Raw genomic sequence first — 15,104 nt, forward strand, 5'->3', positions numbered from 1 at the left:
GGGGAGTTCTCTCCCCGCCCCGCCTCGGTAAAGCAAGCTCCCGAACCCCCACCCGCAACTCCTTGCCCCACCTCCCCAACCACTTTGCTGCTGCAGCGCACACTCGTGTACCTCTAGGTCCCCCATCCTTTCTCGGTCCCACAGTTGCGCTCCCTCCCTAATACTGCTGGGGACGTGCAGTCCATTCCAGCTGGTCGCTCGGGTGCTGTCCCCAGGCCCCCCAATCCTCATAGCGGTTCTAGAAGACCTCCGGAGACTTTGACACTGTGGCACCAAGAGTGGGTCGGGACGCAGACGGGCACTTTCTCCGTCACCCCTTGGTTCACCTCATGCGGTGACCCCAAGATTTGCCAACTTTGTAGCCGGACTGTTGGCGGAGTCACTCCCGGGCAGTACAGCCCCTCCGGACAGGGGCGACCTGCGATCCGGGCGCAGGAGTCGGGCTGGGAGGATCCTGCCTGTCGCACTGGGGACTGTGCGCGGCGCCAAGTGACTCCCCCCTCCAGCAGTCACTGCCCCGGCGGCAGCAGCTGCAGGAGCGGCAACTGCTTGCATCCCCGAACCGGCTCGGGTTACTCCCCTCCTCCTTCAGCATCTCGGGCCAGACAGAGAAGACCTTACTTGAGTTTACAGCGAGTCTTTTGCTGGTGTGCAAAACTGGGGGTCTGGAAACGCGCAGAGACCCGCCTGCTTTCCCGCGGGTCTCCACCTTTGAGCCTGAACCAAAACTCCTAAGTATCGCTCTCGTCTGGAACACCGCTGGGAGGCTAACTGCGCTGTTTGGAACAGATTTTGCTTCTCCGCTGGCCTTGCATGAAACCAGGGGGAAAGAGTTGCGCTGAGAATCTCAGGCTCTCGGGTAAGAGTTGGGCAAACAGTTCTGACAGCCGCTGGACCTTGGCTGGACGCTAGACGGTTTCTTGAGGGTGGGGGACGCATTTTCTTTAGCCAGGACACCCGGGGGCCACGTGAGGCGACGCGAGATGGGCTTGTTTACTTGTCTCAAGGGTTGATGGTTAATGTTTGAATCTGGTCTTCTTACTTGGGGCCGGGTAGGAACTTCTTGGAGTGTTTTTAATGAGGAGATGCCCCCATTACGCGTTTTATTTTGCATAATTTCTGCCTCGGTATTCCCTTGTTTGTGTTGGTGCTTGTCTGGTGTCCCAGCTGGTGTAGGGAGGTTTGGGCAGAATGAGAGAGAGAGAATGAAAAGCAGTTTCAGTGGAGCCCTTGCTTCCAGATCAGTTTCACTTCTTCTCTGGGGTCTTGACTTGTTTTTGAACTTCTCTTTCTCCAGCACTTGATATTCAGACTGTGAGGTCAGACGTGGGAATATTCCCTCCTCCTGTGCTCCCAGCGTCCTTTAGGGGGGCTTCAGAACCACAGGCTGGGTGACTTAAGCTGGAGGGGTCTCCTACTTGTCTGAATACCTGGCTCCTCAGGGAAGGTTGGGAGGGGCAGTTCTTCCAACAGTAGTTAAACCAGTGAAAGACCTATCTCCTATTGATTTTTTAAGTTCCTTTGATGTATGACTTTTACTCCTGGTTTAGGGAAATATTTTGTCTTTTTCTTTCTGGAAATAAGAACGATACCACTGAGTAAATGAAATATAGTGATATCTCTGATACTTCCTCAATATCCCCACATGAGGACCCAAAGTCTTTAGAAGAAAGTTAAAGCTGGAGATTTTATTAGCCCCAAAGTTCTCAGGCAGAGATACCCATGCTCTTCCAAGGCCAAGGAAAATGCCATTTCTTCTTGTCTCTCCTGACTGCTCTCCTTTATATGCTGAGTCTCACTTTGTGTATGGTCTTCCCAACTAAAGATGCTTCATTCTCTATGGATGAAAAGTCTAAGTCTGGATTATTTTTTCTGATGTGGCTGCTTCAAGGGGTCAGCTTGCAGGCTACTTTTTGCTGTGCTGCTCTGAGGTTAAATAGTTCAGTAGAGGGCACGCTCTGGGACCAGGGTGTCTGGGGGCAACTCGACTCTGCCACTTTGCAGCTATGTGATTTTGTGTGTTACTTAACTTCTCTCCTCATCTATAAAATCAGAATGGTAATAACAATGCTTATACCAGAGGGTTTCTCAAAGAATTAAATGAGTGAATGTGTGTGGAGTGCTAACGAGCCTGGCAGATAGTAAGCACATATTCGCTCTGATAACATTGTTAACTATTGTTGCATCGTGATGACATCGTTTTTATTAGCTAGCTGTAAGTATTAGCTATTCTTCCTATTTGGATGGGCTTTGAAAACTGTGTTCATGTGGCTTTCACTCCCACCTACAATGTGATGCATTGTCAAACTTTTCTCATCATCTTTGTACTGCTTTGTGTTACTGCTGGGGCTCCTTCAGCAGGAAGAAAGATGCATGTGGCAGGGCTGGGGTTTGTAGAGGAGGGGTCGTGGTTGGGTGCCAAAGGGTGCTTGGGACAGGCTTACGGGTGGGGAATCAACACTCAGTTGACAACCTGTAAATGCCTGAGAAACTCCTTGCATTTCTCTACCTCTTTTAACCTATTTTTTTTAGAGGTCAACTATTTGTCCAATAAATAGTTACTAAGCATCTATTCTAGGTTCTATGTTATGTAAATTCATTGACTTCGGTTTTGAAATGGATGTGCACGAGTCCATGCTTTGTGCCCATGCCCCTCCCCAGGCAAACATGCATATCCAGATTAGTGCTTCCCACAGCACTAGCCCTCTATATATTAAATCCCAAATAACTTTTTAGCTCTAATGATTTCAATCCCTGTTAAAATGAAGAGCATGTGTCACTGAGGAACTGCACAAAATATTCATTATAACCTCCAGCAGGGCACATCTCTCATCGGCTTCGTGGTGTGTACACTTGTGTGGGGAGATGGGAAAAGGGTTGTATAAGGTCTGGTGCTCCTTCTGGCTCTAACCTCCTTAAATCATCTACCCCAGCTCATTGGCAGGTGCTTTCAAACATCACTTCTTTCTTTTAACATTTGTTTTAGGTACGTAACTTATGTCCCTACTTCATTGCATGTCAATCCACGTGAATCATGACACTGATAATACAAAAGCAAAAGCATTTAGCTTTGCTTATATTTCATCAGCTATTTTCAGACTTGGATGTAGATCAGAAACATGGAAGGGGCTTGTTAAAAGTACTAGAGTGAGGAGTTTCCGTCGCGGCTCAGCGGAAATGAACCTGACTGGCATCCTTGAGGATGCAGGTTCCAGCCCTGGCCTCGCTCCATGGGTTAAGGATCTGGCGTTGCCGTGGGCTCTGGTGTAGGTCTCAGATGAGGCCGGGATCCTGTGTTGCTGTGGCTGTGGCATAGGCCAGCGGCTACAGCTCTGATTTGACCCCTAGCTTGGGAGTCTCCATGTGCCTGGGGTGCGGCCCTAATAAAAAAAAAAAAAGACAAAAAAAAAAAAAAAGTACTAGATTGAAGTCTGAGAAACTGCCAAAATTTGACCATTTTTGGCCTAGGTAAAAATGGTGATTTCATAGTCAACCTAATATAAATCCTAGTCCCCTCCACTTGGATTCAGGGGCAGTAAGTCTTGGTTGAGATGTGAAAAGCCTGCAGTTTTACAAGTTCCCCAGATGGTTCTAATGCAAACCCAAGTCACATGCTCATTTTGCAGCAGCAGATTACCTTCCTCATGATTGTTTAATAGCATATTTCTAAAATACAAATCTGAGTGTGTCATGCCCTTGTTTAAAAAAATCTTTGGCAGCTCCCCAGATGGTGACTATCAGTGTCACCTGGATGCTTATTGAAAAATGCAGATTCCAGTGCTTTACCCCAGATGTGAGGGCCAGAAATCTACATTTGAACAGATCCTCCAATGAATCTGGTAGAAGTGACCTCAAATCACATTTGGAGAACCACTGGCTTACAGCATAAAGCCTAACCTCCCAACAAAATACGCAAAACCAGCTTTGCATCTCTGCTTCCCTGTTCTCTAGCCTTTCCACCCCACTGATGTTGATCTTGTTACTTTTTCTTAAGGAATACACGGCCTCTTCCATCCCTCTCTGGCCTAACTGTGTGTGGCGTACCATCTGCAGGAAAATGTCTTTGCTCTTCTTTTTAGTCTAACCAACTTCTTATGACCCTCTACCTTCAAGATGCAGTTTAACTAAGACCTCCCCTCGGAAGCTTTTCCTAATTCTCTCACTGTAAGCAGTGATATCTGATGTGATTTCTGTTCTGCCTTGTGGATAGCTTTAATATAGCAACTCTCATAGTGCATCAACTATGTTACCTGAATTTTTCTCCAACAGATTGTTGAGTGTATCATTCTTAATTCTGAGCCTTTATCCAAATGGCTGGCACATACTAGTTACATAATAAATGCCTAAAGAATGTGGCATAATAATGAATGAATAAATGCAATCGACTTTTTTTTTTTTTTTTAAACACATCAAGTGTTTGGCATAGTCATTGTGTACATACTAAGGGCTGTGGCGAAGCCATTCAAGAATTTACAATTTGGCTAGATATGGTTTGCAAAGTTTATAACCTGAAGTGGAAGGAAAAGTCATAAAATGAACTTTATGTACAAAACAGAAATAGATCCACAGACCCAGAAAACAAACTTAGCATCACCAAAGGGGAAAGGGATGGAGGAGGAATAAATTAGGAGTTTGGGTTTAGATATGTATACAGTAGATAATCAACAAGGACCTACTCCATAGCACAGGGAACTATACTCAGTATTCTCTAATAACCTATAAGGGAGAGGAATCTGAAAAAATATATATGTATGTATAACTGAATCACTTCGCTGTACACCTGAAATTAATACAATATTGTAAATGAACTGTACTTAATAAATAAATAGGAGTTCCTGTCATGGCTCAGTGGTTAACGAATCCAACTAGGAACCATGAGGTTGCTGGTTCGATCCCTGGCCTTGCCCAGTGGGTTAAGGATCCAGCATTGCCGTGAGCTGTGATGTAGGTCGCAGACATGGCTCAGATCTGCCATTGCTGTGGCTCTGGCCTAGGCCAATGGCTACAACTCCAATTAGATCCCTAGCCTGGGAACCTCCATATGCCGAGGGAGCGGCCCTAGAAAAAGGCAAAAATACAATAAATAAATAAATAAATATTTAATTTATTAAAAAAAAGGAAAGAAAACTGACAAAAATTAACCTGGTAAAAGGACAAGGTTGAACATTCTAAGAGAGTTTATGAAACACCAGATGCCACTGAATTAAGGTTACAGGTTCAGCACTATGGCAGAACTATGATACAAGAGCTGAGTTGATCATACCTTTGGGGTAGCTGTGGTTGTGAATGACAGTGTCAGGACACTGTAATGGTTTACCCTGTGCTTTTTAGTTTATAAACCCCTTTGTATTTGTTTTTGATCAGAAACATGGTGACTGGTTCAGTACTATTTTTTCTACTTCAGTACAGGGTGCAGTCCTAAAAACAGATCCAAAGATTGTGCAAAAGCCTGCATGTTATAGGGATGCTGGCCCTAGAGAGATAAGTATATAATAAAGTTCTAATTATATCTTGCCATTCATTTAGGCATAATATTCACTGTTTACTTTCTTTAATTTTTCTTTCTTTGAATGTCCTATAATTTTGGTGTTCCCTCCTTATTCAAATAGTGGTTGACCTGTTCAAGTTAAATAAGTGTCTGGTTCAGACTACAGATTGGCCGTTTTTGGCCTGTCTAGTAAACTTCCTTTGTCTCACATGTTAAGTTTATGGGAAAAATCATATGGTAAGGTTTTTAATTGTTTTCATTTCCCACTCATTTTTCTTATAGTAATGGAAATTTGTACTACTATTTGAACAAGTGAAAAAAATTGCAGGATAATGACAAAGATGGTGATGCTTCAAAAATGGCTCCACCATAAAATAAACAAAAGTTCACTCATAGGCTGATGTATGAGAATTTCAGACACAGGGCAAAAAGGTAGCAGCATCAGTGCATGAAGTGCAAACATCCAAATTGTTTGGACTTCAAACAAAGCAATCTTAAGAACTGCCTCTACTCTCATTTTCTCAGGGATGTATACCCAGTATTTCGTTAAAAAAAAAACAAAAAACAAAAAACAAAAAACAGCTTAGCTTTAAGAATCAACACAAGATTCACTGGGTTCTGTTCATTTGTCTTCTTTTTCAACTGTTTCCGGTCTGAACTTGTTCTACTTTAGTTTAAGCTGTACTTTTGTAAGTTGCTTAATGCGTCTCCTAATCTCTTTATTCATTCATTTGTTTGTTCATTCCCTCTCTCTGAATTTCCCAAGATTTTGTATTTATCTCATCTCTCTTTTCTTCCCAATTTTATTTATTTATTTTTAATTACTTAACAAATTTTATTATATTTATAGGTGTATAACAATCATCACAACCAAATTTTATGGCATTTCAATTTAAGATTATCTTTCACTGTGATCACTGTCACTCATTTTAAAGATAGTTACTGCCGAGGATTAATTTATGGCTCTTAATAAAAGGATTTCTCATACTATGAGGGAAAAAAATGAGATCCAGACCAATTTTTTTTTTCCTTTATTTGGAAAACTTCAGGTCACTGAGTGGATGCTGTTTGATGATGCACACTCTGTGCCATTAGCCAGTCTAGAAAGTGTGAATTTAATAACATATCCTGTTGTTATTGATGTTCATTACTAGTGATTTCCTCTCTTGTTTCAAGTCCAGTGATTTATACTCTAGATAAAGTAAGTATGTAAAGCATTTGAACCACCTCAATTTCCTACTCAGAGGGCAATAAATTCTGCCCTTCCTCTCTTCCAAGACAAAGAAAACAGTATTTCAGTATAGAAAGCCTCGTCTTGATTTGTACATGTGCCCGATATCAGCATCTGTTAAAAACATCTCATCTTTGGGCTCAAGGAGGCCCCATACCAGAGGGGGACTGAGTGGCTTGTTAACATCCTGGCCGTGCTGGCCGAGCCACATAAATGGGGTTAGATCTAAAACCTCACCACAGATAATCATTCCCATGATGGATCTTTGTAGTAATTTCTGGTAAAGAATCATGTTGTCTTTTTTTAAGAAAACAAATAGTTTTTGATGGCAAGTTGAAAATCAAGCCCTCCAAATTTAGCTGGTTTCCCACAGAACGAAATCAAACTATGAAATCTTTGCTTTGGATCTAAGGGATTAATTCTACATTCAAAATGAAAAATTTCAAATATCTACCCCACTGATATTTTGAAAAGGGTAATTTATTTTTCTTTTCAGACAGGGAATCGATGACATGATGCAACTTTGGTTCTTTAAGAAAGTACATGGTGGGAGTTCCCTTTGTGGCTCAGCAGTTAACGAACCTGACCAGGATCCATGAGGATGCAGGTTCAATCCCTGGCCTCGCTCAGTGGGTTGGGGATCTGGCGTTCCTGTGAGCTGTGGTCTGTGGTCTGTTGGTCTGTGATTGGTAGGTCGCAGATCTGGCTCCAATCCCTCGTTGCTGTGGTGTAGGCTGGCAGCTACAGCTCCAATTCAACCCCTAGCCTGGGAATTTCCATATGCTGCGAGTGTGGCCCTAAAAAGCAAAGAAAAAAAAAAGAAAGAAAGAAAGAACATGGTATGAATTTTATTTTTGCTCCATCAGATACGTATTTAATGTTTAGGGCATAGGGGTAAATGCTGTGTGTAATTACTGAGATACTTGCCTTAAAAAGAGATAAAAAAAAAAAAAAAATCCAAGTGACTGGTCAGGCTGGGTGTATCGGAGGCCAGGTGGGGAGTTCTAAGAGCTGCTCTGAGGGCTGGTCCTAGCGAGAGGGCTCTGTGTGCTCACCAGAAGTTTCCTGGCAATTTGGGGCCTTGAAGGAGAGAGGGTTGGAGTGGATGAGGCATTTTAGATAGAGGGTGCGAACACATGGCTGCAGGGATTTGCAAGACATCTTGAAGAGCAGTGACTAAACCATTCCAGGGGAGTAATGAGTTAACGTTTGAGAATTGTTTTATGGCAGCCACACCCTAGGCTATGGGACTAGATTCTGCCTGCTCCCACAGCACTTATGTGTATTAAAGGAGCCCTCATATTACACAGCTATCTTTATATCATGTAAACCCATGTGGTTTGGGGCAGCTTCTTGAGAGTCAAGTAAAAGTTGAGCCCCTGTTCCATGAGAAGATGTGAGATATGCAAATTTTTTCTGTTTTTTTTTTTTTTTAACCACCTTCTTGGGGGATATGGGTGGAGACAGGACTGAAATGCCTTGTAGCATCATCTGGATCTGAATTCATGTTTTCTTTTAAGGAGTTTAATTTAGAGATGATCTTGTCACGCTACTGTACAGTCTGTTTTTAGCCTGAGGCCATCCGCCCAACCCTGAATATCACTTCCTAGCTCCTTCATTTCACACAGTATCACCAAACATTCGACTCAGGGTGGCTGGCTTTTAAGGCTTAGAAGTAAATGTTTAACATGCTTACAACTTAGAACTAAATATTCAACATGCTTGTTTTTGAAAGCCATCTGTCCATCCCCACCCTGGACCCTTCTCACCATCCATCCTTTTATGCAGGTGCAGCCTCAGCCAGGTTGCTGCAGCACCTCCTTTTGTTCTCCCTGTACCTCTTTTGGCTCATTGCTGAACCCGCCCCCAAATTCCTATTATCTTCTCCACAGTCATTATTATTTTTTTTAAATGTCCTTCCTCATTCCCCACATTACGGGGTGCCCTCCTCCTGCTCACCTCTCTTCCCCTCAGGTGTTTCCCCTCTCACGAAGATTCCATAACCACAGTAAAAATTGTTTGTCTTTTCAATATCCCCTCATCTCCTGAATGCCCCTTCAACAGACAGATGTGCACAGTTGGGCCATCAGCAAGGTTAGAAAAGCTTGAGGCCTCTGCTTTCAAACTTGAGGGACATGAGAATCACCGCAGATACTGGCTCACCTCTAGTGATTTTGATTCAGTAGGTGTGCAGTGGGGCCCAGAGATATGTCTTTTTTAGTTTATGTGCTGCTGGAGCGAGCACTGGGGATGGGTGTTTTTGACAAGGTATTCTGACACAGGTATCCTGACCCCTGGGTATCTTGACCCATGGATGCACTAATAATCCTTGCAAGGGCTGTCCTGCTCCATTTAGAAGACACCAGCTCCTTTCCTTTGCTTTCCTTTCCTTTCCTTTCCTTTCCATTCCTTTCCTTTCCTTTCCTTTCCTTTCCTTTCCTTTCCCTTCCCTTCCCATCCTTTTCCCTTCCCTCCCCTTCCCATCCCTTCCCTTCCCTTCCCATCCCTTTCCTTCCCTTCCCTTCCCATCCCTCCCCTTCCCTCCCCTCCCCATCCCTTTCCCTTCCCTCCCCTTCCCATCCCTGCCCTTCCCATCCCTTCCCATCCCTCCCCATCCCTTCCTATCCCTCCCCTTCCCTTCCCTCCCCTTCCCATCCCTGTCCTTCCCATCCCTTTCCATCCTTGTCCTTCCTTTCCCATTCCCTCCCATCTCTTCCCTTCCCATCTCTGTCCTTCCTATCCCTTCCCTCCCCTTCCCTTCCCTCCCCTTCCCATCCCTTCCCAACCCTTCCCTTCCCTTCCCATCCCTTCCCATCCTTTCCCATCCCTTCCCTCCCCTTCCCATCCCTGTCCTTCCCATCCCTTCTCAACCCTTCCCTTCCCTTCCCATCCTTGTCCTTCCCTTCCCTCCCCTTCCCATCCCTGTCCTTCCCATCCCTTCCCAACCCTTCCCTTCCCTTCTCATCCTTGTCCTTCCCTTCCCTTCCCTTCCCATCCTTGTCCTTCCCTTCCCTCCCCTTCCCATCCCTGTCCTTCCCATCCCTTTCCTTCTCTGTCCTCCCCTTCCCTTCCCCCTTTCCTTTTCCCTTTCTTTTTCCTTTTCCGTTCTAATATTTTAGTGCCTTGGTCAGAGGCGGTCAGAGAATAGCTGGTCTGTGAGAACCCGTGCCTCTCCGTCTCTGCTTGGAGGGACAATGACTGTAACACAACGCTGTTCATGTGACAGCCGGAGAAAGGGACTCATTGTTCAGGGCTTGGCTGATGCTCCATTTCACTCTGGCCAGCCATCCAACTGAGCTTGGTAGCCCCAAGGAAACAGACACACTTGAATCAGGGAGACAAAGAAAGGAGGTCAAGGCCTTTCACAGTTAAACTACTTGCAGCCATGTGTCTGAGGTAGCCTTTGGGAAGGAAAAAAGTAATTTTGCGGAAGTGTCATTAATCAGCTGGTTTGGGAGCATAAGACATGGCATTAAAGGAACACAAGTCACTCCCAATTGATCTTTGGCCAAAGAAGAGTTGTTTCCTACTCTACCCAATGGGTTATCTTATTGAAGGGTTTTATACTTGATTTTAAAAATAAAAGGTCTCCCTCAGCCTATGACAGGCAAAGTTACGTTTCTTAGCCTCTTTTCTCCAGTTTCATCAAAGACAACTCTCTGATCTGAAGGCCGACCTAAATCAGGGCCTGTTGCTGACCTTCGAGATTAATTCTTTGTTCTGTGGTGTGGTCGCCACACATATGATATATGATGTGTTAATAATTTCCTTTTAAATCTAGATTCAGATATCCCTTAAGAAACTGAGAATTTTTTGAGATAGAAATACAGTTAAATCTTTGAGAAAATTATTGATATAGTTGGACAGTTATGAGTTTGGAGGAACTCCCCAAAGGTCATATAGATGCCATTGCATACCCCCAATGTCCAAACTGGATTCTAGCCCTGGAGGGAAAGGGTTGCAAACTTCCTGTGCAGATCTAATCCAGAGCCCAACAATTGGCTACATTCTTTGCTTCAGAAAAAGATTCGAATTCAAGGTCATAGCCTCAGAAAGGTCACAGATATTTCACACAGGATTGTTCTTTTAGCCTGATTACTCCCTTTATGAGAAAGTATGTCATTCATTCAGGCTTGGCCTCTGGGTTTCTTTTTAAAGAGAAACTTTGTCGCTCATTCTTGAGGATATTTGTAGATGGATTTTTTTTTTTTTAAGTTAGAGTACAGCCTTGAGTGAGACTGAATGGGGAGAGCCTTTCCTGGGTGTGATGGGTTATGGAGAGCCTTTCCTGGGTGTGATGGGTTATGGAGAGCCCATTACCCAGTGGTACTCTTTGGCCGTAGGAATCCTTTTGTCTCTGAGATAAGAGGTTTTCTGACTGGGAGTATCAGGCTAAAGGAGGTTTTGTACCCAGGAGAAGGCAACACATGATTTGCTTGAGGTCACTTAGAGCTTCTTGTAATTAAGTCCATCATCTCACCTTGATTACAGACTATCACTGTTAAGTCCATTAAAGCCGGAGAAGCAAGTGGGTTGCAGAGGCAAGTGGCTTTGTTTATTCATAGGTTTCTACTCCCCCCTCCCCTTGGAGTTTGTGGATACTTTACTAAGTGGATATTGGGCTTTACCAATGCTAGAGATGCCTTTGAAGTGGAGAAGGGGAAGAGGAGACTGTTCTCTGCAGGTGGCAGAAGAACTGTGTTAAACATGCTCCTGATCAGTTAATTAATTTTCAGTTCGTTGTCATTAGGCCTGTTCATTTGACTCCATTCCTGTGATTTAGAGAGGCTCTCACTCCTTGGTGGTGTGATGGATGAGTCCTGAGCTCTGCTTGAGGTTCTGCCTAGATGCAGCTTGTGTTGAAAAAATAGGGCAGTGATATGTTGTCTTTTATTGTGGTTGTTCATATCCCAGGGAGCACGTTTAATGCTAAATGCATTCTTAGGCATAGGATGCTTGCTGGGACCTCTTCTCATGTCAGGATTAAAGCCCTGGCTAAGGAGGGCTTCTGGAATGATCCTATTGTTCAGTTTAATCTCGGAGCTGGTTAAGTGGGTGTGTTCATTTGGTGAAAATGTGTGAGGCTGTTTAATTTTGATTTGTATACATCTTTAGTATATATTTTATACTTTAATTAAAAGTTTGTAAAAGGAGTTCCCGTTGTGGTGCAGCAGAAGCGAATCCGACTAGGAACCATGAGGTTGGGGGTTCGATCCCTGGCCTCGCTCAGTGGGTTAAGGATCTGGTGTGGCCTTGAGCTGTGGTGTAGGTCGCAGGCGCAGCTCAGATCTGGCATTGCTGTGGCTCTGGCGTAGGCTGGCAGCAACGGCTCCGACTGGACCCCTAGCCTGGGAACCTCCAGATGCCGCAGGTGCGGCACTAAAAAGACAAAAGACAAAAAAAAAAAAAAAAAAAAAAAAAAAAAAAAAAAAGTTTGAAAAAAATTTAAACCATTGAGTTTAATGTAGAATTAAAACTGTGGCAGCGATGGAAAACAGTAAACCCTGAGAACCCCAACTGTCCTAATGTTTGGGTCTTAAGAGGGCCTGAAGCCTTAAACCTCCTCTCATTTGCCCTTACTTCCGTAGCCAGGCAACGTGTGTCAGAGAGCAGTGGACCAGCGCCACCACAGGTGATCCATCTACTTTTCCAGGCAGCAAATCCAGTGCCTAAGAGGCAGCAGTGTCCACAGAGTCCCACTCTTCAGAATTTAAAATGAAAGCACCCTCCCAGGTTGGCCAGCTAGCACATCTTCTCCTGCCCACAGTCCATCTTCCTCCTGCTGATTGTAAGCTGTCAGGAAAAACAGGAAAATGACATTGGATCGTGGATGTTTTTCTGAATCTTTAGATGACATCTTTCCTGAAGTCTAATATTAGACGACTTTAATTTTTTTTAACTAACTTCTATTTTTTAACTAACTGGGACAAAGTGGGATGAGGTGTGGGGTCTTTGGCTCACCTCTCTCACTTATGTCAGCCAAAACCATGATTCCGGCACATGGGCAGCCTGTGGTGCTTCTTCCGTCTAGAGGACATTGGCCACACTCATTGTGGGCCATTGTACCTACAGAACGTCCCAGCTTGCTGTTACCACAAGGAGCTGTAGACTCAGTTGGAGAAAATAGGGACTTTTGTTTTTCTTTTTCTTTTCTTTTCTTATTTTTCTCTTTCTTTATTTGCTTTTTAGGGCTGAACCTGGGGCATATGGAGATTCCCAGGTGAGGGGTCAAATCAGAGATACAGCTGCAGGCCTACATCACAGCCACAGCAACACAGGATCCAAGCCACATCTGTGACCCACACCACAGCTCACCGCAGCGCTGGATCCTTAACCCATGAGCAGGACCATGGATCGAACCCACATCCTCACAGATACTAGTTGGATTTGTTTCTGCTGTGCCGCAAGGGGAACTCCGTCTTTTGTTTTTCTTGAAGGAGAGTTTGGGGTTCTTGGCTTTGAAATGATTCTAGCACATCTGTAATAGGTTGAGCATCCTTCCCATACGTCTCCTTTGGACATTGGACTTAATGGTTAAACGTTGATTTACACAAGCATATGTGATTAAAATCATGAGTTGGGAGGCAAGATTTTGATAGTCTAGGTCTATTCCTGGCTGGCCTCGTCAAATACTGTGTGACATGGGACAACCTGGGTCTAGATCTGATCTTCACTTCCAACCCTCATGACCTTGGGCCAGCTGCTTAAGCTCTCTCAGCCTCTTCATTACCTGTGAAATGATAACAGCATGTACTTCAGAGGGAGTTAACATAGTGGTGGGCACAGAGTAAGTGCTCAATAAATATTAGTTGTCATTATTTAACACCAAATAATATTAAACTGGGGAAGAATAGCATATTTCGGAAAAACGGTTGCTGATGCTTTTTATGAAAGAATCGTTCAAGTGCTTAAGATCCTATTGATTAAACACAGAAGTCAGAAAATATGGTCTCTGACATACTTTGATATAAGTAGTAAGGAATCAAAAATATTCTGGAATACAACAACTGTTAAATTGATTCACAGATCTGTACATTTTTTTTTTCTGTCTTTTTGCCATTTCTTGGGCCGTTCCTGCAGCATATGGAGGTTCCCAGGCTAGGGGTTGAATCGGAGCTGTAGCCCCCAGCCTACGCCAGAGCCATAGCAATGCAGGATCCGAGCCGCGTCTGCGACCTACACCACAGCTCCCGGCAATGCCGGATCCTTAACCCACTGAGCAAGGGCTGGGATCGAACCCTCGACCTCATGGTTCCTAGTAGGATTCGTTAACCACTGCTCCACGACAGGAACTCCCGGATCTGCACATTTTTTAATGACAATGGCATTTTACTAAGAGAAACATTTTCTATCTCTACTACAGAATTAGGATGAGGCTTTTAGTTAATGAATTTATCCTTCCCTAGTGAGATGTCAGCAGATTTAAGAAGAGGGTTTCAAACAAAAACCTGTGCACCAAGGTTCATAGCAGCATTATTCACAACAACCAAAAGGTGAAAACCACCCAAATGCCCACCAACTGATGACTGGAGGATGGAGAAACAAAATGTCATAGCTCCACACAGTGGAGCTTGTGGGAAGTGGCTGTCTAAAGGTGGTGGGCCCTTCTATTTTTAGTACACATCGAGTCTAGAATATAAACTTCTTGAGCACATACGATATATATCATTTATCTTGCAGTCCCCAAGTGGTGAAGCATAGGGCAAGAGACTGAGCTCTGTCCCCCCCCAGATTCACATGTTAAAGTCCTATTCCCCCCCACCCCCACCCAGTGTGACTTTGTTTGGAGTTGGGCCCTGTGGGGAGGTGATAAAGGTTGAATAAGGTCATAGTGTGTGGCCCTAATGCAGTAGAGCTGGGGCCCTTATAAAAAGAGGACACTCTTTCTGTCATGTAGGGATGCAATGAGAAGGTGGCCATCTGGGAGCCAGAAGGAGCAGTCTCACCTGAAATTGGGTTGACTTGTACCTAGGTCTTGAACTTCTCAGATTTCTGATGTTTAAGGCACTCAGTCTGTGGTATTTTGTTATGGCAGCCTGAGCAGACCAAGACATAGAAACTTTCTCTTTTTCTTTCCTCCCTTTCCTTCCTTCCTTCCTCTTATTGTGGATCTGACTAATTTTGAGATTATTCAGAACTAGAGGGGACAAGAGAATAACAGGAAGAAGAAAACCTGACTGTAGACCTAATTCTCATTCGAGTGGGTCATCTTGACCTTGTCTCCCCTGGTACAGCAGTAAGGCCACGAGGTAGCATCATTGCTTGATTAAAACTTCCCAAGACCCTGTCTCCTCTAGCGGAGGTGCTGATGAGTGGTGCACAGTCAGCATCCAGTGAGAAGCACTGTCCCGAGGATGTGGCGTGAGGCAGGAGGTGGATGATTTA

The 15,104-nt window shown here is 44.2% G+C and overlaps 1 protein-coding gene across 1 annotated transcript in view; it reads left to right on the plus strand.

The window, feature by feature from the left end:
- The window catches only part of MEGF10 (multiple EGF like domains 10), a 177,739-nt gene continuing 162,635 nt past the window's right edge, over positions 1 to 15,104 (plus strand). Inside the window, 1 exon segment of the mRNA XM_021084704.1 lies at positions 1 to 859. Coding sequence (XP_020940363.1) covers positions 814 to 859 — 46 coding nt within the window. The 5' untranslated portion in view covers positions 1 to 813.

Source organism: Sus scrofa, chromosome 2 (assembly GCF_000003025.6).
Source record: "Sus scrofa isolate TJ Tabasco breed Duroc chromosome 2, Sscrofa11.1, whole genome shotgun sequence".
In the NCBI taxonomy this organism is placed as follows: Eukaryota; Metazoa; Chordata; class Mammalia; order Artiodactyla; family Suidae; genus Sus; species Sus scrofa.